Genomic DNA, 25,958 nt, shown 5'->3' with positions numbered 1-25,958 from the left:
ATGGAGGTGCTCCGTGAAAAGAGCCCCTCAGAAACTCTAGGTGCTCCATTTCGTACCTCTAGGAATGAAATGTCCTTGAGAGCACCCTTCGAGAGCTTTGGAAGATTGTGAGCTTCATATCAAGAGCTTCGGAAGTATGTAAGATAAGAAATTCAATGGTGATACCAACATCATAATATGAAAAAAACAAAACATGCAACAAATACTATGTTAATAAAAATATAGAAATAAAATAAAACAATAGACATGTAAGTTGTCATTGCTTGATGAGCTTTTGTCACAGTCAGTATCACTACTATTATGTTGAGCTTCACATATTGCTTCATCAAAACCCATGGCTTTAAGTCGAACATTTAACTTTGTTTCCCTTTTTTATGTTATCCATTCCATAAGACACACTAGAATCTACTAGTCATTAAAGCAATGCAATAATTTGGACGGAAATATGATCTCTGATTTGCACAGGTGATTTTAAGTTATTTAGAAATAACAGAAAATAATACTTCAACAGAAGAATAACGCTTGCTCAAAGTCAAGTAAATCTGCTGGAGAAGAAACTTGATGGCCTGTGTCCTTGGTGGTTATTACAGGATTATTAGATTAAAAATGGAATCGAAAACCCAATGTTGTATTTGCTGAATTTTTCTCCCAAGGGGTAATCTTGCGAAAATCATAATTTTGCGGTCTGTTGGGAAGATTGTTTTTGCTTGATCAAGTTTATTCAACAAATGTCAAAAAATTTATATTTTGCTCCGTTGTAATATTGTTTTTACGTTTTGAGAGGTTCACTAAATCGCTCTCCAAAGCTTTTTGGGTGCGCTCTAGGCAAGCGCGCTCAATCAAGCACCTTTTCGAGCAAGGCCTGGTTATATTGCAGGGACCATGAATTGGGATCTGCTTTGGCATGGCCCTTGTCATACTCACATCAGTTGCCATTAATAGTTATCTATACAGACACACTAATTTTAATATACTAAACTTAAATTCAAAGTTAAGAAAGTAAACAAACTTCATGTCTTTGAGTCCAAGTGCCTTGCTGAGAAGCAGCAGTGGTATCACAAAAGATGATTAAAATAACTAAGAATAATTGCTGAACTAGCAAGATTTATAGTATATCTAACAGACTTAAATTTCTATAACATGTCCTGTAAGCTCCTCTCTAAATAAACAAAGGAATGCTTCATCACTTACTGTGATTTTATTTCCTGAAAGACATAGCCACTCCAAATGTGTGAGGTTTGACAGGCCTGAAATAGTGAATAATATTTAGACGTGATATACTGCTGATGAAATTGGGATAAACCTAAACTGGCTGATGGGCTATAGCTTTTAAGTGTTTTGCTTTGTATCCTTTCTAATGAAATAGAGCAGCCATAATTTCTTAAGATATTTTAGAGTTATTGTCATAAAAAGTTTTTGTTCATCTGTCCCGATTTCATTCCTAAAAACAATGAAGGGATACCTTTACCCCTAACATAAGGAAAATAAACACCTTGACAGTTAGAAGAGCAAAAAGTAAAAGAAGCTTTTGGATGCTTATTTTATGAATTTGCTGATCAAGAGAGGCTTCCTCCATTGAGCTTCAAAGATTGCTTCCCTAAAAGGACAACTTTTTTGCCAAACAAACAGACATAGAAATTGTGAGAAAGCAAAAACTATGCAAGAATAATGGCTTCTGCAAATTGTGGCTTGTTCATAAAATTTCTAAGGATTTGTCAGATCAGCTGGTTTTGTTCATTTTTGAAAAATTTTAGCCATTTATGGTTAAACCATTTATTATAACTTTATAAAGTTGCTAGAAAATGAAGTAAAAACCTGCATACCTTCTGCTGATATGATATTATTTTCTTTGAGGTCAAGCACTCGGAGATTTGAAAGATGGGTTATCTGATCAATTTGCACAAGATTGTTCCTTGCAACTGAAAGCTGTTTGAAATAGAAAATTCAACTCATTAAGCACCATTCACATTTACAATCTAAGAATCACAATAACGAGGTCCTTAACTAAGGTCTTTTCTACATGCACTTACACTACCTAGATGGAAATAATTCAAGAATGCAAAGAAGGATCATGATAAGTGGCTACACTGTTTGTTAGAGCCTCTGAATTACTCAAGTGAGCCATGAGTTTGAATTCTCCATTAAGCCCAGGATATGAAAGCAGGCAGTCATTATACAAAAACCAAGCTGAGATATTTTGTGCTCTTTTATGGTGAGCACATAAAAGCTTCTACATCAGGTTGTTTGTCCTGCCTTACATCTAAATAAATATACTATATAATTTATTCCTCAGAAACCAAAACAATAAGCAGTTGCAATGCAACCTAGATTCATTACCATTAACTTAGACCTAAAGACATTTTCAACTGAGCTACTTTCCTTTGAAACTAAAAAATTATGGAAATAATTATAATTATTCACCTCCTTTTGAGACCATCTAGCAATCTTCATAAAATATCTATATCTTCATAATCACAGACAAAAACAAATAAAGATTTAATATTTACCTTCTCCAATGACAAAACATTATGCAAGGCTTGAAAATTTGAAACCTGGTTATCATCTAAAATGATTGTAGTTGAATCTACCATTTCTTTGGGCAAGTAAATACTGGTCAAGCTTTTATCTGAAAAAAATGTAAGACGCTTGAAATTGTTATATCACATTGATATTGACTTTTATCATATCACATTTTCTCAGACTATCAAAAATTTTGACCTTGTTTGGTCAACCATATTGGTAACGTTTCCCCCAGTATAAGGCGCCCCAGTATACGGTCCAGCCCCAGTATAGGGATTGTCAATCAAGATTATGTTCTTAAGTGCCGCCAAAGCCGTTTCGGTTCGTTATCGTCGCGATGATAGATAGAAGTTATTTCAAGTCACAGCGGCTTCTCGGCCAGTAGACATTCAGCCATACACTTTCAGCAAGCGGCCATGTTGTAACAGCCGTACTTGAAAGACATTCGCGTAGCTCACCTTTAAAATATTATACCTTTAAAACTCATACAAAATATAAGTTTAGCTGTTTAAGTTTCGTTTTATTTTGCTCGTACCAAGTTTTGGTGCGACTATCGAGCCGAGTAACGTGGGAGCCTTTAGCAAGAATATAGGGCTCGCTCGTTCAGCTGACAACTACGGGGGTCAAATTGTTTCTAGGATACAGTTTTGAAAAAATCTTGACTGAAACTGTTTCGCCGGCCAATTGAAATCGGTGCACTTGCGTTTAGACTTTATTTGTTTTATTGTTTTGTGGGGTTCCTGGTGTTTAATGTTGCTTGCCTTGTTTATATGACGAGCATTGACTGGGGATTTTTATGAACTAGAAGTTAGAAGAAAGAGGGTTTCGCTATGTTCTCAAGGTTGCAAATCAACCTTTTGATTATATGCAGCATTCTGAAAATCAAGTCCACATGTCACATTGCCTTTTTTGCTTGTTCAAAAATTATCTTCCCCAAGAACTACACCTCGGTTGTGGGAGACACGCGCGGGGCCTTCACCCCCGGGTCAGACATAGAGAATTCTCAGAGTAGCGCGGACCTCTGTACACTTTTGCATAAATTTTACCTCTTGTATGACCGATTATACCTTTAAAACTCATACAAAATATAAGTTTAGCTGTTTAAGTTTCGTTTTATTTTGCTCGTACCAAGTTTTGGTGCGACTATCGAGCCGAGTAACGTGGGAGCCTTTAGCAAGAATATAGGGCTCGCTCGTTCTGCTGACAACTACGGGGGTCAAATTGTTTCTAGGATACAGTTTTGAAAAAATCTTGACTGAAACTGTTTCGCCGGCCAATTGAAATCGGTGCACTTGCGTTTAGACTTTATTTGTTTTATTGTTTTGTGGGGTTCCTGGTGTTTAATGTTGCTTGCCTTGTTTATATGACGAGCATTGACTGGGGATTTTTATGAACTAGAAGTTAGAAGAAAGAGGGTTTCGCTATGTTCTCAAGGTTGCAAATCAACCTTTTGATTATATGCAGCATTCTGAAAATCAAGTCCACATGTCACATTGCGTTTTTTGCTTGTTCAAAAATTATCTTCCCCAAGAACTACACCTCGGTTGTGGGAGACACGCGCGGGGCCTTCACCCCCGGGTCAGACATAGAGAATTCTCAGAGTAGCGCGGACCTCTGTACACTTTTGCATAAATTTTGCCTCTTGTATGACCGATTATACCTTTAAAACTCATACAAAATATAAGTTTAGCTGTTTAAGTTTCGTTTTATTTTGCTCGTACCAAGTTTTGGTGCGACTATCGAGCCGAGTAACGTGGGAGCCTTTAGCAAGAATATAGGGCTCGCTCGTTCAGCTGACAACTACGGGGGTCAAATTGTTTCTAGGATACAGTTTTGAAAAAATCTTGACTGAAACTGTTTCGCCGGCCAATTGAAATCGGTGCACTTGCGTTTAGACTTTATTTGTTTTATTGTTTTGTGGGGTTCCTGGTGTTTAATGTTGCTTGCCTTGTTTATATGACGAGCATTGACTGGGGATTTTTATGAACTAGAAGTTAGAAGAAAGAGGGTTTCGCTATGTTCTCAAGGTTGCAAATCAACCTTTTGATTATATGCAGCATTCTGAAAATCAAGTCCACATGTCACATTGCCTTTTTTGCTTGTTCAAAAATTATCTTCCCCAAGAACTACACCTCGGTTGTGGGAGACACGCGCGGGGCCTTCACCCCCGGGTCAGACATAGAGAATTCTCAGAGTAGCGCGGACCTCTGTACACTTTTGCATAAATTTTACCTCTTGTATGACCGATTATACCTTTAAAACTCATACAAAATATAAGTTTAGCTGTTTAAGTTTCGTTTTATTTTGCTCGTACCAAGTTTTGGTGCGACTATCGAGCCGAGTAACGTGGGAGCCTTTAGCAAGAATATAGGGCTCGCTCGTTCTGCTGACAACTACGGGGGTCAAATTGTTTCTAGGATACAGTTTTGAAAAAATCTTGACTGAAACTGTTTCGCCGGCCAATTGAAATCGGTGCACTTGCGTTTAGACTTTATTTGTTTTATTGTTTTGTGGGGTTCCTGGTGTTTAATGTTGCTTGCCTTGTTTATATGACGAGCATTGACTGGGGATTTTTATGAACTAGAAGTTAGAAGAAAGAGGGTTTCGCTATGTTCTCAAGGTTGCAAATCAACCTTTTGATTATATGCAGCATTCTGAAAATCAAGTCCACATGTCACATTGCGTTTTTTGCTTGTTCAAAAATTATCTTCCCCAAGAACTACACCTCGGTTGTGGGAGACACGCGCGGGGCCTTCACCCCCGGGTCAGACAAAGAGAATTCTCAGAGTAGCGCGGACCTCTGTACACTTTTGCATAAATTTTGCCTCTTGTATGACCGATTATACCTTTAAAACTCATACAAAATATAAGTTTAGCTGTTTAAGTTTCGTTTTATTTTGCTCGTACCAAGTTTTGGTGCGACTATCGAGCCGAGTAACGTGGGAGCCTTTAGCAAGAATATAGGGCTCGCTCGTTCAGCTGACAACTACGGGGGTCAAATTGTTTCTAGGATACAGTTTTGAAAAAATCTTGACTGAAACTGTTTCGCCGGCCAATTGAAATCGGTGCACTTGCGTTTAGACTTTATTTGTTTTATTGTTTTGTGGGGTTCCTGGTGTTTAATGTTGCTTGCCTTGTTTATATGACGAGCATTGACTGGGGATTTTTATGAACGGGGTTCCCCAATGATTGCTTGCGATAGTTGTAATGAATGGTTTCACGTAGAATGTGTCCAAGCAGTAATAAAAAGGCAGAACAAGTGGTTTTGCGAAAATTGCACTGCAGTTGGAAGCGAAACAGAATCACAACATGCCCCGCTGAATAAAAAGAGGAAGGAAATGGCTATGAGTAAGGGTTCTAAAAGGAAAAAAGAGTCTGCAACCTTACAAGGGAAAAGAAAACCCATTTGTTTGAAACCAGTTGAGAGCCCATGCGAAAAGAAAGTTGCAGTAGACGTTAATTTGAAAAGTTTGAATAAATTCTTACTAGCTTCACTAAAAAATGGGTCAATTGCAGAAAAGCTAGCAATGTTTAGGAATACAAAATTACCGTCCGTTTATGCAGAAAATATGAATTTAGTATTGAAAGAGGATATTACTCTAATCGAAATTTTAGCATCGCACGGGGAAGGCTACGAAGAGGCTGCCGAAATGATTTCCCTGTTCCTTAATCAGAACTACGGTAAAGAGTTGAAAATAAATAAATCCGACTGCGATATGTCGATAATTGTAACAGGGTCATTCCATGCCAATGAGGGACAGTCATGTAATGCACCCTCTCAAATTTTCCTGATACTCCTATCAGATACTTAGCATTTTGAGAGGAAAATAACCTGAAAATTTCAAGTTGATATCTTTGCTCATTCAGATATTATAGTTATTTTAATTTTTGCTGATTCAGCATAATATTATCCACATATCCGCCATTTTGAATGTGCAGAGAAAGAATTTGCCTCTATAACCTCTCACTGCCTTTTTTGCAAAATTTGGACATAGAATGGCTGATAAATTATTGGCCAGTACTAAATAATGAAACAAACAATATATGACCAAAATCAAAACTGTCAATTGTATATTTAATGTCAATTACGTTAAAATTAGCCGAACTTTTCATTGGATTCTTCCAAACAAAAGTTATTTTCAAACATATTTCCCAATCACGAAATCAAGATAAAATGCATAAAATGAACATCACGATTACAACCATGTTGTTTGAAAATTTGACCCCCGTAGTTGTCAGCAGAACGAGCGAGCCCTATATTCTTGCTAAAGGCTCCCACGTTACTCGGCTCGATAGTCGCACCAAAACTTGGTACGAGCAAAATAAAACGAAACTTAAACAGCTAAACTTATATTTTGTATGAGTTTTAAAGGTATAATCGGTCATACAAGAGGCAAAATTTATGCAAAAGTGTACAGAGGTCCGCGCTACTCTGAGAATTCTCTATGTCTGACCCGGGGGTGAAGGCCCCGCGCGTGTCTCCCACAACCGAGGTGTAGTTCTTGGGGAAGATAATTTTTGAACAAGCAAAAAACGCAATGTGACATGTGGACTTGATTTTCAGAATGCTGCATATAATCAAAAGGTTGATTTGCAACCTTGAGAACATAGCGAAACCCTCTTTCTTCTAACTTCTAGTTCATAAAAATCCCCAGTCAATGCTCGTCATATAAACAAGGCAAGCAACATTAAACACCAGGAACCCCACAAAACAATAAAACAAATAAAGTCTAAACGCAAGTGCACCGATTTCAATTGGCCGGCGAAACAGTTTCAGTCAAGATTTTTTCAAAACTGTATCCTAGAAACAATTTGACCCCCGTAGTTGTCAGCTGAACGAGCGAGCCCTATATTCTTGCTAAAGGCTCCCACGTTACTCGGCTCGATAGTCGCACCAAAACTTGGTACGAGCAAAATAAAACGAAACTTAAACAGCTAAACTTATATTTTGTATGAGTTTTAAAGGTATAATCGGTCATACAAGAGGCAAAATTTATGCAAAAGTGTACAGAGGTCCGCGCTACTCTGAGAATTCTCTATGTCTGACCCGGGGGTGAAGGCCCCGCGCGTGTCTCCCACAACCGAGGTGTAGTTCTTGGGGAAGATAATTTTTGAACAAGCAAAAAACGCAATGTGACATGTGGACTTGATTTTCAGAATGCTGCATATAATCAAAAGGTTGATTTGCAACCTTGAGAACATAGCGAAACCCTCTTTCTTCTAACTTCTAGTTCATAAAAATCCCCAGTCAATGCTCGTCATATAAACAAGGCAAGCAACATTAAACACCAGGAACCCCACAAAACAATAAAACAAATAAAGTCTAAACGCAAGTGCACCGATTTCAATTGGCCGGCGAAACAGTTTCAGTCAAGATTTTTTCAAAACTGTATCCTAGAAACAATTTGACCCCCGTAGTTGTCAGCTGAACGAGCGAGCCCTATATTCTTGCTAAAGGCTCCCACGTTACTCGGCTCGATAGTCGCACCAAAACTTGGTACGAGCAAAATAAAACGAAACTTAAACAGCTAAACTTATATTTTGTATGAGTTTTAAAGGTATAATCGGTCATACAAGAGGCAAAATTTATGCAAAAGTGTACAGAGGTCCGCGCTACTCTGAGAATTCTCTATGTCTGACCCGGGGGTGAAGGCCCCGCGCGTGTCTCCCACAACCGAGGTGTAGTTCTTGGGGAAGATAATTTTTGAACAAGCAAAAAACGCAATGTGACATGTGGACTTGATTTTCAGAATGCTGCATATAATCAAAAGGTTGATTTGCAACCTTGAGAACATAGCGAAACCCTCTTTCTTCTAACTTCTAGTTCATAAAAATCCCCAGTCAATGCTCGTCATATAAACAAGGCAAGCAACATTAAACACCAGGAACCCCACAAAACAATAAAACAAATAAAGTCTAAACGCAAGTGCACCGATTTCAATTGGCCGGCGAAACAGTTTCAGTCAAGATTTTTTCAAAACTGTATCTTAGAAACAATTTGACCCCCGTAGTTGTCAGCTGAACGAGCGAGCCCTATATTCTTGCTAAAGGCTCCCACGTTACTCGGCTCGATAGTCGCACCAAAACTTGGTACGAGCAAAATAAAACGAAACTTAAACAACTAAACTTATATTTTGTATGAGTTTTAAAGGTATAATATTTTAAAGGTGAGCTACGCGAATGTCTTTCAAGTACGGCTGTTACAACATGGCCGCTTGCTGAAAGTGTATGGCTGAATGTCTACTGGCCGAGAAGCCGCTGTGACTTGAAATAACTTCTATCTATCATCGCGACGATAACGAACCGAAACGGCTTTGGCGGCACTTAAGAACATAATCTTGATTGACAATCCCTATACTGGGGCTGGACCGTATACTGGGGCGCCTTATACTGGGGGAAACGTTACCAACGTTGCTCTGTTTGGTAGGGTTGAAATGAAAGCTAATAGCTAAAATCAAGGCCACATCTACTATTGCTCCTAGGAGGGGGCGGGGTTCGTGCCAAAAAAATATTTCAAAACACTGTTTTTTGTGAGCAATCGTTTTCGTTCCTATTATTCTCAAACAATTGAGCTCCCCAATATTTTTTCTTTCTGTGGTAGGCTGAAATTAACAGAGTCAGTGAAATGGGAACTACAATTTTCCTGACATGACATTCTCTCAAAATACCAGTGTAGTATGTGTGGAGATCTAAACAAAACACAAGCTAGTTGTCTAGTTAATCAAGCTGGAAAACTAAACACAAAAACAGCTTTGAAAATTGGGTAAATACACATCAAGAAATCTTATGACAATTTAGAATACATTTTCCTTGGTAAAACTGTACCAAGCAAGTACCTACCGATACTTTAATTTGATTTTCTTCTGAGCAGCTTTATGAAAACTCAAATGCTAGTTTCTACGTTGAATCATTATCTTAAAGAATACATACCGCTAAGATCTGTGACTTTCTTTCTTTTGGTGGCCATTTCATATATGTATGTTTGCATCTGCCAGATTTGTTGTCCTACTTTCCCGCCATGATGTTATAGCAGAAGTTCCTTGAAGTACTCTATGTGTGTCGTAACAATCGATGCCTCCGCAATGGCAGCATGGTTGCACATCAAATCATTTAACTCTCCTTTTCTCGCTTTTTTGACATCTCAAAGGAATATATCATGTAAATATTCTTTTTTAGTTTCTCATTTTCGATCTGTTGAGTGTCAGACGAAAATTCTTAATTTTGTCGTACTTTTTTTGACACCTTTTTAAATTGGACCGTTGAAAAATTACTTCAAAGTTGTTGTGTGAGTTATTTGCCATGTAAACTGTGTTACGTTATAAATAATAATTGCTACGTAAAAGCTTCTCAAAAACTTTCCTAATGACAATCTACAGGGGCAAGGAGATATGACTTTTGTGACGATATGGCATTGCTTATGATAAGACTTAGTTTACATAGGAGAGTCTTAAAAAGCTATGTTGTATTTATATTGGGAAAGATAAATAGACAAATAAAAATGAAAAATTCATAGAACTAGTGGGATTTAACTTCAGGACCCAGGTTACAAATTCGAAAGTGCAGGCCAAGGCTAACAAAAGTGAGAGCAAGGCTAAAGGAAGTGGGAGGCCGAGGTCTCTCTCACCTTTTATTACAACTTAGAAGTTATTTGCTTCGCGAAAAAGTGGGGACATGGCTCCTGTACCCGCCTGGGTACCAGACTCACATACATAAAGTGAGTCTGGTACTCAGGGTATGGCCCTTGGCACTTCGGTGAAAACTACCGTGAGACTCACGGATTAAAAGAAACTAGGTAGACTTTCCTTTCAAGTGAGGGGTCCCGCAGGTGACACACCCCCAACATTTCTAAACTGTGGTAATGTAATAGAGCTAAAATAATGCCAGCCTAAATGTACGTAGCTATTTCGTTTATTACGTAGATTGTTAGGAAATCCCCCTTGTGTCTCGAATGTTCTGTCTTCGCGACACAGCACCACGCAGCATTACACTGCATTCCATTATATTGTTGTAGGTTATCCCTCATCAGGATTACATCATATTGCGTATTCGTCTGTTTCTAGAATTATCTCGTAGTCTATTATTAGTAACATTTTATGCTTAGTTATGCTTTTCTTTTATTTCCTTGTACATATAAATACACGTAGTTAGTTAGATTCCAAGAGAGCTTCAGAAGGTATTAGACATTTAAGGCTAGACACCAGGAGGTAGCTAACCGTTTCGCCCAAGAGGCTTGCGAAAACTCTTGCGGCCCAGTTTGGATTTAGGACAAGCAGTGCTTGAGAAAGACTGCGTTGTGCCTCGTTTTATACTTTGTTGCATTGCTTTAAGTATTAGAGTTCGCGGATAACTGTTGTTGATTATGTTAGCAGTTTGATTAAAGTTTAGCGTTGGAATCGTTATAAGATGGACATGAAAAGAAAAGTATAGCCGCTCGCAGAAATCGTCATTCTTCAAAGTTTCAGTCTTCCGAGTATCATTTCAATTTAAACATCCATTTTACAGTAAAATTCAGGCAATTACTCGGAAATAAAAAACTCTGACATTGGAAAAGTTTGTTTTTATTTCTTGATATACAACTTAAGAGCACATATGAATAACTTAAATACTGATAATGATATCATTTATTATATATTTATAGAGATAAAATAAATTACATTAACTTTTTTATGCTTTTAATTGAAATCCTTATTGATTAGACTTTTGGAAAATTTATGGGAAACGGGAAAATTCGGGCACAAATTTTTCGACACCCCCTCCCATAAGCGTACGGGGGAATTTTTACAGGGGGGGGGGCGGTAGGATTTTTGCCCGAATACAGAGGCATGCATATATTTATGAGCCTGTTGGTGATAAGGAGCTTGACATAGGAATATTTACATTACGAGTTCTTTTTCACCGAAATATCTTAAGTAAAAATAATCAGTTGATAGTTGAGCAAACCAATCAGAGACATGTTTGGGGTGACATGCTATCCTTATCGATTCTTCTTTAATGTCTACTGTTCAGATCTAAAAGTTTGATCTAAGTTTCTCATAGATAAGAGCAGCAATGTATAATATTTTCCAATATTTTACTTAATATCACTAAAAAAATACTATTTTAACTCTTGAATTCGACTACAGTCAAAAGAAATGTGAGTCCCGACCCTTTCTATGTCCAAATGTATCAATCGTCGCATTCATGTCTCTTTTAAAAACTTCGTTTGAAAATTTTCCTCTCGATGCTAAGTAGTGCCAGCAGTATTGCTCAGCCGTTCTTGGCCCATGGTTGATCTGAGATATTTTTTCAGCCGTCGAAGGCCACTGAATGATCTTTCAGCTGAGAAAGATGTTGCTGGAATCGTTGCTAGCAATAATGTTGTTTCATACAGGAATGGCAGTACTTGATGCAAACCTTCTTGAAACATCTTCTGGACAAGCATTGCTGCATTATTACCATAAGATTCAGAAGCACTTTGCTTCTTGTAATTTTCAAAAACCATCTTATCATTTTTAAGGCACTCTTGGTCGATTTGATAATGCAACGATATTGACTCGTAGCTTTCAGTCTTTCGATTGACTCGTAGCTTGAAGATACCACGAATGTTCAACCAAATTACCTAAAGTAAGTCCCATCACTTTACAGTGTCATTTCTGCCCGACTATTTGCGGATAATTTTTGAAAATTTGCCCGACTGACATGGTTTTTCGAAAACTGGGGGGGGCTGCCGCCCCCCAGCCCCCTGGCCCGTACGCTTATGCCCCCTCCCCAATACTTGAGGTATCAATCCCTCCTGGGCGCTCGTTAACAATTAGGTGCCCGCGATAGTAAAATATTTATTTTGACACCTCATTCTCTTTAGTTTAAGGAAATCTGAGAAACCTTATGTAAAAAGATCCAAGTCCAACTTTAACATGCCTTTAACAACTGTGACATTTTTGAAAAACCAACTCATGCTCTGAAATAAAGAAAATCTGGCTAAAAAAATTTCTTGTCTTGGGTGGCAGTTGTTGAAGGCCCTAAGCGCGGTTAATGCAGTAGGATAATGAGATTTGTAAATGAAACAAAAAAGAAGGCAGACCACCTCATTGAGGCAGAACAAGTCAGCGAAAACAACAGCAACAACAATCACAAACATCTGCAGGGGGCAAAAGCATCGAGAAAGGTTTCTTAGCAAAGCAAACGAGCTTGTAAATCATGATATAAAACTTTATCGGTATATATGTTTTATAAGATTGTTTGAAATAAAGATGTCTTGATGCACATCCCAAAGATAATTTGGAATATCGATTGAGACTATGGCAGCTAAAGATAACCTTGAAATGCCCTCTGCCCAAGAGATCTTAGGCAGGACAAACTTGAATCCTTCTCTGGGTAGCCCAAGTTCGTCACACAGTAAAGATGTTTCTGGTCTGCAAGACACTGAGAACGAAGTTAAAGGACAAGAGCATTCATTTCTTAATGATAGGGGTGATGTAGAGCAAATGGAAAATGGTCTCCTCGAACTGTTGGATGATTTCAAGAAAGGAAAGCTTCACGCCTTTGGTATATTTTCGTTTTCCTATATTCAAACTTTCATTCACAGCAATAATTATCTAGTACATTTATATTAAATAGATGAACTACAAATTACAATAAATTTTGAAAAAGGAAACTGCATACAGTTCACAAGTCAAAATGTTTGCTATCGGACATATGAAAAGAACTCATAAGGAGCTATGTATGTCATATGCCTGAAATATATTCAGAGGAAATATATTATAGAGGAAATATATTATAGAGGAAATATAAATGCTAACAAAGCTTCTGCTCTGTTTAACTTTTTTTAGGTGGAGATGCATATTTACAGGAAATGAACCAAGTAAGAGATTTGCAAGAAAAACTTTCAAAGTTGCATTTTGAACTTGAAGAGGAGGATCTGGGTCAAAGGTAGGCCTATGAAATTAAATATCGAGGCCAAAGAGCTTCCAGCTTCAGCAATTTTTATGTAATCTTTTTGCTTTGCTAAGGTTTTTCAGCAGTGTTTCAGTTTTATTTCAAAATATCATATATGAAAGCAGGTTGGCTGGTTACAAACAAACAGTATCCTCCTTTATGATCTGGTTTTTGAAGAGATCTGGTTATGTGTTTTTAGCAAGCATCTTGGAGTTCTCCTTGTGCAGTCAGACTTTCTTGAAAATGATTAAGCAAATCTCCTTTTTGCCTCAGCCTTGATTTATTTATTCACCTTTTGATTAAGTCAATAGGGATAAAAAAGTTTGATTCTTGAAAAATGAATTTGACTCTTCCGCTTACATGAGCAGTTTTAGCTGATTCAATCCGCTGAATGCAATAAAGTCCAACCCTAAATGTGGACTTGACATGCATGTCTCATTGAAAGTCAGAAACACAGCAACCAATATTGTTCCTGAAACAGTGATTTTATTTGATCCAAGAAAAAATCAGCAATAAAAATCACTTAATTACTTTCTATTTTAGTTGAGCCATGGGATGGATTTACCATATATCTCTTATATAAAATATATTGTACCTGCTACCCTTTATTATTTGTTGAGACAGTATGTCAAACGTATGGGTAGAAGCTGCCTGTCTGCACTTAATGAAGTTGTATCTGCACATTATCTTGCTCATCTAGTATGCAATTTTATGCTTTGCCTAGCAACCCACTGTCGCTTTTTGCAAAAAAAACAGCCCTGTATTTTAAACAAATGACATACATAATTTTCCTCACTTACAGAATGACTTTATCTGAAGATGAACAAGAAAAGAAAAGCCAGCAGAAGCTTGAAGAATTGATGAAAAATGTAAGCTTTATTTCTGGATACAGTTCTTGAGACATACACACAATCATCATATATGGTTTGATAGCCCAACATCTACTCTCTCTCTCTCTCTTACCTTCCCCTTCCTCTACTCAGATTTGCAGTATTTGTATTCTGATTGCAAATATGTTTAAATAAAACTGGAATATGTAAAATGTCAACACTGTTTAAACAGTACTGTAAATTCTAATAAACAACTGATAGATTATTATCAAGAAGTATTCATCAAAACAGTATGAAATATTTTTTTGAGGATCTGCTTCAGTAATCTACCTTTTCTGATCTTTTATGCACCATTATCAATGTTCAGATGTCTATATATAGACCATGATTATTATTGAAATCATGTGGATTAAAGTCCCCAAACCTCTGGTTCAGCACTATTGTGAAAATTAACTAGATATTTTGCTTACCACATCTCATTTGCAAATAGGCCATGCTTTCAATTAATGACAATTTTTTTCCAGCTTGAAAAGCTGTGCTCATCAGTGTATCCTTTTCTAAAGTGAACAATGATGCCTTGCTTGGCATCTCTATGACCATTATTTGTCATCATTATATTTCTTGCTTGTCAATTGGATCATTTTCAAAGATTTGAAAAAAGTCAGAAAAATAGAGCCTTAAATTGATGTCATTAAAATTAATTTCTAGTGATTGAACAAATAACCTAAAAAAAACACTAAGAAATAAATCTAAATGTGTAGGGTTTAGCTACAAATTCTCTAGCAATTTTTTTGCACAAACCACTCCCTCTTGATGCTCTACTTTATTTTACAATGATAATGTGCAGATATCATATCATATCATATATGTATCATAAAATTATCTAAAATAACTGCTGGATATTTTGAAAATATACATTCTACTCTAAGGATTCCAGGGGGACCATGTCCGCCCATGCCCTGTAGCTGCTATAGCCCTGTCTTATAAAATTACACTGGATAACAGCATTGATAGCAGATTAAGAATAGAGATATTCAAAGTATTTTGAAAAACAGAAAGTATGGATAAGATACCTTTTAACTGTATGGTAATGATGAAAGATGAAAATTTACAAAGTACAAGATAAAATTAAAAATAAATTACAGCAAATGTAAATTTTGGAAGACAAAGAAGAAGTAATTACCAATTCAGCATAAAAAGAATACAAACAAAGCATAAAGAAATGTCAGAGAAGTAAAGACAGATTTGACACAATCTTTCCTATTGCATGACTTCACTAAGCACAAGGTGTTGAAAAGACAGCAAATTAACATCTTGCATGAAATTAAGTATAAATTCATGTAAAACGTAAATCAAAATTTAGATATGAAGCTTTCCAACATTTTTAACGATGCATAAGACGATCAAAATGTTCACAGCAAGAGTCCTATTCAAATCCATACGGGCATGGCGAGAAAGCAGTGCATGACAAAGCCATGAGAGATCTACAAAGTAATAGTGCATGGGAATTTCGAAAAGAACTTCCACGACGATGAAGTCAGTAGCAAAAAGAACAGAAAAAGCAACAGTCGATATTGATAAACTGAATAACAATAAAACCTCAGGGGTTGATAATATATCTTCCAAAATTGTGAAGTATGGGCTCCTAAGATTGTCCGAAACTATCTAAGAAATCAACAATGACGTCTTTGAAGTCAGAGTAGATCTTGTAGTTGAAGTTAAGTAGAACTAGGTGAAATCATGCGAGAAATCAATACGAAACCATCTTTGCAGTAATCTGGCAAAATAAAAATAACATATTTAAATTCACAGTACGTCGAACATGCTCTGGGTAAACAAGTTAATCATTGCTTGTATAGATGTAAGCAGAGCTATTTTGCAAAATCCAATGCGGACAGCTTCTTGACATTCTAAAAAAGTTCCTGTATGAAGATGAAGCAAGAATGATTCCATTGCTATTAAATAATATGCACCTGGGTGTAAGAAAAAGACAAGCTTAGACTGCATCATTTAGCAACAATATGGGGTGATGCAACCAATGGTATGAAATATTTGCTTTGAAGAATCATTTAGAAAGGCTGGAGCTTATAGATAATTTTGAAGAAAGTAGCAACAGGTGATGGCACTGATTCCCGTTAGACAATTGAAAAAAAGAGATATGCTGTAGTGGCCTGTAATGATCCTTTCCCTTCTTTTATCTCTTAACCCATTGGTGTACATAGCTGTCTTCCCGCCGTGTGTTTATTTATGTTATGCTACGCTGCTTAGCTATACCACTGTTTTTGTTGAGAAAACAAATTTAGTTGGTTTCAAATAATAGAACAACGCGACGTACGTCTCTTGAATTTCGACTTCGTCCTTCGAGACTGCAACGTTATTAATAACACAGGTTGCTAAAATACCATTGCAGGTAAAAGATTATTTGAAAGTAAACAACAGCAAAACAGAGCAGAAATTTTGTGGGGAGACAGAAATACAAAACAGCACTGGATAGTCAAAAAGCTTAGCCCTTTCAGGAAATACAGAAAATATACAAGGAAGAAAACATTCGTCTATCACTAGCAAGTTACTTCACCTCAAGCTTAACAATATACTAAAGAAAGTACAGTTACAACATTGAAACAAGAGAAGACTTAAGTACTAGTTAAACCTCTGGTAACACTAAAGTACTAGAGAAAGCTAAAGTAACAAATTAACCAAAGATGTCACTAAAGAAAGATATCATTTAAATGGTGTAGTTTCAACAATGGACAAAAAGAAAGATTTGTAGATCCAAGAATATACAGCAAAAAACGATAATATAGTGAGCGAAAAAATTGGGTACCAGAATGGAATAAATTTAGTTTTGATAGGTTAAAACACGACGTTTCGAGCATGCACTCTTTATCAAGTGGCGGATATAAATATACAGCAAAGCTGAAAGGGACATCTTGGATTGTTTGCACAGCAGCAGAAACATAAACCACGTTAAAATTTCATGCCATGACTGCGAAAATGCAGTTATACACGTTTAAAGAGTCAAAAGTCCGTAATGTTGCGAGAGAAGTTTTAAGAAGAGCAGGAATAGAAAGTAGCCTGATGAAAGTTGTAAGGAAAATAGCAAGGCAGAATTTCGTTTAGACCCATTTCGTCAGATTGGCCAAAAAACCCAACTCTAAGTGACAGGTCCGAAAACCCTCACTACATTTATTCTCCTTTTTTCTTCACACGAAGCGCTATACTTGCAAAGGTGAGGGATGGTGCAAATTGCTATACCAGTACATTGCTAACTAAACTTTGGCACAAACAATGCTACAGCCAAAATGACAATAACTCTCAACATTAACAACGTTTAGGTTTGCAAGTTTTGCAACAAAATTTCAGTCATGGTTTCTTTCGAAAATGGAGGATTGAAATCCTTGAAATTAATGGGAAAACATGCAAAGTTTTCACTGCAAACAAAATCGCCTTAGGAAATGTCATCCGGTTAAGGCGCGCATTTGACTCTACAAACATTGTCTGAATAGTAAATATTGGTAAAAGGGTTTATTCGACTTGTCTTCCTTAACTTATTTTCAGACAAAATTTACAGCAAGAAAATGAATGATTTTCATTTTAGATATCTTTGCTGTCATTGTCTTCCAGCTTTATTTGGAACAGAAGGCAATCTTGGACATAAACATACACATGCTACGTGAACACAACATAAACAGAACAATATTTACTGTGATAAAGCCCCATATGCTAGGGAGAGACATCAGACATTTTAATTTTAATATTTTAGTGTAATGTATTGGATATATTTACATCATATTTGATTGTTTCTGATCATTTTGCAGTGTTCCTTCATAACATTCACCTATTGTTGATTATATATATGTACATATTCTTACAATTGATATGAAACCCTCCCTTTCCTCATTCAGAAGTTGCAGATTGTGGCATTTGACATTGCTAAAGGATGCTCTGTCAATATTGTCCCAATAAGTTTACAGGTAACATCCATAAAGTAAATGACAAAGCTGATAGTGAGTGCACTGGTGAGCTAAACATTGACTTGTTGCCAGTAAATTATCCAAAAGCAATCGTGTTGCTTCTAATATGGGGACAGGACCACATTGACACAGAGCTGTTGAAACAGAGCCATTGAAGTAGTTGTATTAAAGTAAGGAATAGCCCTTAGCATTTAGCCTGGTTTGAGCAAAAAAATATTGTTTGGAAATTATAGCTTTTTGAAAAAAGCAACATCAGGCTGACAGAAAGATTTTTATATCATTATACTGGTGACAAATAAGACTTAGATATCTGGTTATCTCTTTTGCGTGTTATTATGCTAAAACCGTGAAATCAGGGCCAGTTCTTTCAGTGCATAGGCATGGATGTTTTTGTGCCTGTTCTTACAAGGAGTTATTACATTTCATATGTATTCAACAAGTTATAAATTAACCTCAACTTTTCAAAAGCGCTTCTTTTTATTACAATGCAACCAATTGCAACTATTCTCACAAGGGGCAAAACATGTTTTTTATATTTGTTTTCCTTTTTTTAAACTAATATTCCTAATTCAAAGGTTTTCATTTACAACCATGAACGCACCTTTTTTAATATCTCTGAAATTAATAATGACAAATGGAGGAGAAAGATCTCATCCAAAAGAAATTTAAACATGAATGAGACTTTTAAAAGCCACCATACACATTTTAGCAATTGGAAATGAGCTAAGTTCAGAAAAGTTTTAGAATGGGGTTGCATTAGGTTTTACATAGAAAAATATTAGCATTATTTCAAACCTTGTTCTTTATCTTTAAACATGAGCAATACAATTTATGCTAACTTGTGTGTCAGCTTTTTAATTTAATTTTCTTATGGAAGATTTCTCAAAAAACTATTTTGGGTGGGGATTCCAGACTTAGGAGTATAGTTGCATGATACAAGCGACAATCTATAGAAATTTTGCAATTTAATTGAACGGAAAAACCAACATGGAGACAAGAAATGGCAAAGAAAACAACAGTTGGCCATATACAATATCATTCAATTCCATAACTTATCGCTTTCCACCAACACGAGGTGCTGAGGCTTTTACAACTTTGGTTGCCTTGCTTTTCTGCTTTGGGGCCTGCAAATTAAAGAATTTGTGTCTCAAAAATGTAAGAAGTCAGTTAACTGAATAAAATGAAAATTCTTGTTCATCAAAAGCAAACAATTACTTCAAGAGCATTAACAAATAAAATCAAATTTGGTAATATTTCCAAAAACCATGTTGTGCAAGAGATAATGATTTGTTTCCCGGATACACAGAAAGCCGCAAGGCTGAAATACACTGTCCTTTTTTACGTCTGTTTTTACCTCAAGTATGAAAAAAGGTAAAGTATGAAAAAAAGGGATGACGGTAAGCTGTTTACACATATCCTTTAAAAAGGATCCCTTTTCCTTTTTGCTCTTTTCATCTTCGGAAGGCCAACGAAAAAAGTAGTTTCTGCCTGTTTACTACTGGTACTTATTGACAAGCAACAAAAAAGGTAAAATTAAAGAGATTTAGGTTAAAACTTTGGAAGGCTCCAGAGCAGGAGACAGTCAGTTAGGGGTTTCTGCAACTCTGCTGAATGAATTTCACTTGGATGATTGTGTCAAATATGAAAGGTTTTCTGAGAATGAGCCCTGATATTTTATACAAACTTCAGCCACACACTGTGTGAGGGACTCCCTACACTCTTTTTTTATAAGAATACAAGTCTCAAAATTGGTCAAAAGTTAAGAACAAACTGGGGCTAAGCTAGTGTAAAATGCAATTTTGAACAGCGTTTTATCTCAAAAAGGGGGATTTTACAGCCATGTTTGGATGTCTTTACAGTGAATATTCAAACATGGCGCAAATAAAGGTTGTCTCGCGCACTTTGTTGGCAAATGAAGCCTGAACAGACATCCCTAGATTGAAATACTAACAATTGCACTGCTTATACCCTATTAAGAACAAACTAAGAACAAACCAGACTAAGATTTTTGAAAAAATTAAGAACAGTCAGTCTGAATGTAAATTTACTGGTTCGTGTAATGAAGTGTGTAGTCTATACCACCATGTATCAAGCTTGTGGCACTGTTTTGATTCCAAACCAGACGTCATGACGTAACATGGAGACATTCGAGAGAAACAGTTTTAGCGCCTTGTCAAAAAGACAAAAGAAAAACCTATCCTTTTTGGCTGCAAAAGTTGAACATGTCCAACTGGCATAGGTGAAAGGAAAATGAGGAATGAGGGTCATTTTTTCCAATTTACACATTCAGTTTTTTCTTCCATTAGGTGAAAACGGACGTAAAAAAGACAGTGTATTTCAGGCTTAAATCTGACAAAATTGAGAGAGACAATTCATAGGTGGCTCAATCAAGATTATGAACTGACAGATTCTTCACAACAGTGCACAGCTATTCTGGACTTGCTAAATAAACCATTTCAATTAAGAAGCCTCATTTTGATATCCCATGAAAATTTCTTCTCCGAATTACATAGATTGTGAGTCCTGTTTAACAATTAACATAAAAAAATATATCATGAATAAAAGTTTTATATACATTTCCAGGTTTAAGTTTTCACATTTCAAGTATCTGACCATGAGAATTGACTTGGGATACAAATTGCCCCCAAGCACTTGGATTTTTTGAATCTGCTACTTGTTCTTTGCAGATAAGATTTCCATCTATTTCCATCCATTCAACAAGTATGCTATCATATCTACAATTATTTGAATTCACTCCCAGAGTGAAAATCTTTGAACTTGCTTTGAATCTGATAGCATGTTGACACTCAAATCCAAATAGTTTTAAACAACGATGTAATAAGCTTGAATGTTTTGCTTGATAGAATAGCTCTGAATTCAATATGGTACCAATTCAATTTGAATATGGTACCAATGGGTGTGAAAATTTTTATAACTGCAAGGAAGGTTTACAGCTTTGTAAACATCCACATACATGTGCATAGGACCTTTATACTGCCATAAAATGCATACCGCAAACACTATCAAAAAACCCAACTTGACTAAAGCTTGAATCCTGACCCGAAAGTAAAAAGTTTTGTGAGGTAGATTGTATGGTGTATTTTCCACATGTTTAAAAATTGTTCTGAATCTAGTTGGGTTTGCTGTATGCTTAACTTTAAATTACCATTTTTATGGTTTTCTACTTACTTTAGAAGACTGTTTTGATTTTTCAACCTTCTTTGCCTTCGCTTTTTCCTTAGCAACCCTGTAAGAAAAGGCAAATTGAAATAAATCACATCCTTAACAAGAAACACATATAATATTAATGAACATATCTAAAAGGTGAACTGACATTCAAAATAACTCAACCTCAAATGAAAGCTTATCAAACAGAAATACCTGAGACATAATCAGTTTTTAATATTCAACAAAGTTAGCCAATAAACATTTTCTGAGTACATGCAAGTTTGCCCAAGGTGCTTGTGACATCCACATAATCGTGATGTCACAAACACCATGTTCAAATCATTTGAGCAGCACAACAGTCTGGAAGGCTGTATCCTGTACTTTTATGAATTTGCAGAAGAGCATTGATACAATAATGAAGTAGGTTTTTGCTCCATTCTGACAAAATGATTATAAAATAGATGATGACTCCTTCGCAAACCTTTCATGATAAAATTTGCAAGAATATTGTATGATTCAAGGTGTTTGAGCCCCCTCCTTCGTCTCACAGGACCTAATGTGTGGCGAGCCAACATATCAAATAAAGGCAGCGATAAATATATTGGCAGGATTGGAAAAAGGAGTGACAATTAATGGCATTTTTCAAAAGGAGTGATATAGCATTTTTCAACTACAAACTACTCCTTCATATGATTGACTAGATTATTCAAGTTGAATTTTTCTTATTTTCCTGAAACCTATCCTGATTAACTTCAATATATGATGTACAGATTTTGAATTCAAGTCATTTGTTTCTGGCAAATTCATATTCAATCACATGAAAGATTTTGAGGGGTTTAGTACCTGGTAAGATAAGTTGTTATCTGCAGGAAAACAACTTCATAAGAAAATTCAACTCCCAGACCATTGCACCCCTGTAACTCAGGTGAACCACAGAGATTGCAAATCCAAAATAATGTTCATGATTTATTTGGATGTAGAAATAAAATATAAAAGACATAATATTTTGGATTTATTCAAAAAAATGCTAGATTCATGATAAGATGAAAAAAATTCTAACATTTGTCTGCATAATTAACTTCAGAATTGAAAATTTCTTCCAGCAGCTAAAAGTGCCTACTCCTTCCAAACTTGAAGTTCTTCAATCATAACGAAGTACCAGCCAGCACATATCTTTCATACCTTTCTTTGAATTTTCATATAACTGGGATCAAAGGCTACATAGATCTGCTAGAAATGAACTGTCCAGTTTGTGCAATATTTGCATTCAAGGAATAAAAACATGGTGTTTGTGACGTCACGTGCACTGGGTTACATGAACTGCCAAAAAATGGTTGAGCACTTGACGATAATTTAATGACATTTAAAGCATTTTTGCGTCAAAAGGCAGACAATATATTAATTAACTGAAAACTTGAAATAAGATTTAATGCATCGTTCTCTGCATTATATCAAAACAGTTTTGCATGTCAGTTTTTTTAATAAAAATGCCTTGATCCACAGAACTTAGCTTATCTAATTTATTCAAAGAACATAACAGCGCTGACCTAAATATTATTACAACTCCAAGATCATCACAAGGGCAATAAATGTAATAACAATTTAAAATGACAAACACATTATATATCTATAGTTGTCCAATATACAAGGTTGACCAATCAGTACCACATGCCTCTGTTCACCAATCAAAGAAACACAAGCCATTTTAAACATTTATAATTCATGTGAACTGATTATAACCTGATTTTTCCCCTAGGGCTTCCTAACAACATTTTATGGCTCGTTAGGAATATTCGTTTATTAATTATATAGTTCTTTGCTATAAATAAAGAAAAATCGCCCTTATCAAATTCACAGAATCCTGAAAAACTTACACAAGGGTTAATTGGATTTTTGTAATCCAGTGATTTCTCCCATCTCTGTGTTTTTTGCAATGAATTTATTGCCTTTCAGGTGGTTTTGTTAAGGGGTTTGTTTTCTCTCTAAGACTCCAATTTTTTCTTTAGGCATGCTGCACTGATTGGACAACCATACCAATCTTGTGCTTGCGTTTTTCTAATTGGCCTTATTTCAATCCACAACTGGGTATACATTTTTCATCATGTTCTTTCCGATCCTTATTCTGATGTTTTATGCTCTGAGGGGTTTTAGCCAATATATATATTGTAAAATGTTTGCTTGTAAAATTTTCAAGTTCTGTACTGCCAAAAAATTGAACAGATATTATGTAGTAATGTATATATATATAAATTTATTGAAGCAATTCCATGATAAGCAAAATCAGTCAAACTTGTTACAAATTGCTTTATTTTGTACATCATTTTGCTATTCTACATATGAACTATCATAACAAACTTACTTTATTGCTTGATCCCTCTGTGCAGCCCTCACTTCAGGTTTCATGTTCCTTTTAGCTAAAATTGCATCCAAAGAAGCACCTTGAATTGACCTTTGGAATTTTACATTCCTTCTTGTTCTTTTTTTAGCAACCTCCTCTTGCTGTCCTTTCTTGTGCTTTTTACGATAGAGGACTGTCCAAGTAACTTTTCTTGGATTACGTTTCATGAGGAAGGACCTTTCACATTTCTTATTCAGGAAATTGAAAAGCTTGCCATCTGATCGTATGAACCTTTTACCATGGCCAGGGTACATTTTGTACCCACTGTAATTGCAGAGGTCGATCCTAATAAAAGAAAAGTCATAAGAAATAGCAAAATTCTTGTTAGCCAAAGCATACTTATAAGTAAACAACAACCTTAGAGACAGTCTGATTTTAAGCAACAATTCTTATTATTATATACTTACCTAAATATCTTTATGATTATCATGATATATACCAGTCTGAATTCCTTGACTTCTGCACAGGGGAAGTCCAATAAATAGTAAGGGGCCAGTCCCGTGCAAATCTAACTCCAACAGTATAGGGGCTAGGGGCTAGGGGCTAGGGGCTACAACCAAGAAATAATACTTAAGACCACCCCCTTTTTAGATTGGCATGGATTGCTTCTTTTTACTTTATACACTTAATCAATGATAATGTCACATGGCAAGGAATGCAGACTAGGATATATAAAGACCCAACTGAGGAGAAGCTGGTCAAGAAATTTATCTTTTTTGTTGTTCTCCTATTGCAAAAAGCAACTACTTCTCCCTACACAATAGTTAATCATTGGATGTAAGATATCAAACAGCTTGATTAACTCCATAAAAAAAGAGAAACTGGAATATTGCAAATAAAGTTTCGTATTAGCAGTTGTAAAAGATAATTTCAGCAATTAGGCTAGCTGTATATCCACCCCAGCTTTACTGCATTCCAAAACGGTAACAGCTTTAGAAAGCTTTAAGTTACAGAGGCATCATTTCTAAGCAGGCTTCCGCACTCGTGTTTTGAAATGAATTTTTTGCTTATAAAATTAATTCTAATCAAAGAATATCGAGTTTTATCAATAAACTAACATACATATCCTAAATAAATATCAATAATTTATACACATGTATGATGCAAGCTATGAATTACATTGTAGTGAGAACTGAAGGAAAAGTTTTGCATTTGCAAGCTTGAGATATTTAGGAAAATGATAAATGCACACTTGAAAATAATCTTAGAAGCTAGTTGCAAGCCTGAGAAAGGACATAATTTCAAATATAATGGTAGGTCTCTGTTCAGTAAAATACTCAAATGAATCCATAGCATCCTTTCGCGGCCATTCGCGAGAAAATACATCAATAAATTTCAATATAGTTCTGCGTTTTCCGCCCAGAAGTTTCTCTAAAAAGTGGCCTAATGTACAGGTTATAATCTAATTCCAACTATACCACTGGTCCATCAAAGAGAGCGATGTGAATCAGAAATAAAATGCATTTCACAAAACTTTTGGAATTTGTTGACATGTAAGAAACAAGATGCTTGAGATTTATACGGATAAAAAACGGAGCTTACTTCATCTTGCCGCTGTTGTTCGTCCACTTTCCTCGAAGAGAAAGTTATTGCGTCAGCCTCGCATCCAGAGTAGCAGCCGCATCATAACGAGAGAATAGTGTTACGTCATAAAAATCTAGTAACTGACTGACTTTCCCACATCACCTGAAGTGCAATTTTTTTAATTGGTCCAAATTAAGATACAGCATGTGAAATAATTGAGTTTTTTTAATGTCGTTCTAGTTTAGTTCAAAGATTTGAGAACCAAAATCATATTTAAGCGAATGTAAAAGATTCTGTTTTATGCGGTCAAATGTAACAAACAAGTTGAATTGTATAAGTAGGAAGCGACATTTAAATTGAAAATAAGAATACAGTAAAACAAGGACATACTGTCGTGTGTGCCTTCGCTTTCATGAAGAGGCAGTGGAAGGGGTGTGGGGGCTTGAGCCTCCCAATAAGTATTAAGACAATACAAAATAATTTTGCTTTTGGGCTTTTGGGCTTTTGCGTATTTGACCCCTTCCTAAACTCTTTATCCGCCGCCCCCCCCCCTCCATAATCCGTAGTATTCTCCGTGGTCTTTGCTTGCGTTTTTGAAAAGTGCACTGACTTTAATATTTTCTCCCCTTT

General features: G+C 36.0%; 3 protein-coding genes across 4 annotated transcripts in view; 1 reads left to right on the top strand and 2 right to left on the bottom strand.

Moving 5' to 3' along the window:
- The window catches only part of LOC135685179 (uncharacterized), a 38,712-nt gene extending 29,127 nt beyond the window's left edge, over positions 1–9,585 (bottom strand). Inside the window, exons 1-4 of the mRNA XM_065201013.2 lie at positions 9,451–9,585; positions 2,508–2,626; positions 1,824–1,926; positions 1,192–1,247 (exon numbers count right to left, since the gene is read on the bottom strand). Of these exons, the coding sequence (XP_065057085.2) occupies positions 1,192–1,247; positions 1,824–1,926; positions 2,508–2,626; positions 9,451–9,508 (336 nt within the window). The 5' untranslated portion in view covers positions 9,509–9,585. The remainder of the gene's footprint in view (positions 1–1,191; positions 1,248–1,823; positions 1,927–2,507; positions 2,627–9,450) is intronic.
- Positions 9,586–12,618: 3,033 nt separating this feature from the next.
- On the top strand, positions 12,619–18,074 carry LOC135685830 (coiled-coil domain-containing protein 28A). 2 transcript variants are annotated; one of them, XM_065201914.2, is made up of 5 exons: positions 12,620–13,044; positions 13,329–13,428; positions 14,237–14,303; positions 14,789–14,811; positions 17,823–18,074. In XM_065201914.2, the coding sequence occupies exons 1-5, from the start codon at positions 12,798–12,800 to the stop codon at positions 17,848–17,850; spliced, it is 465 nt and encodes a 154-aa protein (XP_065057986.1). In that variant the 5' UTR covers positions 12,620–12,797; the 3' UTR covers positions 17,851–18,074. The 2 variants fall into 2 exon arrangements, with proteins under 2 accessions (XP_065057985.1, XP_065057986.1); XM_065201913.1 differs by lacking the exon at positions 14,789–14,811 and having other exon boundaries at positions 12,619–13,044; positions 17,863–18,074.
- Positions 18,075–19,257: 1,183 nt separating this feature from the next.
- LOC135685832 (large ribosomal subunit protein eL24) lies at positions 19,258–25,504 on the bottom strand. The gene is made up of 4 exons (XM_065201915.1): positions 25,347–25,504; positions 23,766–24,089; positions 21,428–21,485; positions 19,258–19,362 (listed from the first exon to the last, which is right to left on the bottom strand). The coding sequence occupies exons 1-4, from the start codon at positions 25,349–25,351 to the stop codon at positions 19,291–19,293; spliced, it is 459 nt and encodes a 152-aa protein (XP_065057987.1). The 5' UTR covers positions 25,352–25,504; the 3' UTR covers positions 19,258–19,290.
- Between the last annotated feature and the right edge of the window lie 454 nt (positions 25,505–25,958).

The sequence above is a fragment of the Rhopilema esculentum genome, chromosome 15 (assembly GCF_057945365.1).
Source record: "Rhopilema esculentum isolate cy_ngs chromosome 15, ASM5794536v1, whole genome shotgun sequence".
Lineage (NCBI taxonomy): Eukaryota > Metazoa > Cnidaria > Scyphozoa > Rhizostomeae > Rhizostomatidae > Rhopilema > Rhopilema esculentum.
Note: the sequence above shows the minus strand (reverse complement) of the source record. Positions and strands in the feature narration are given on the sequence as shown.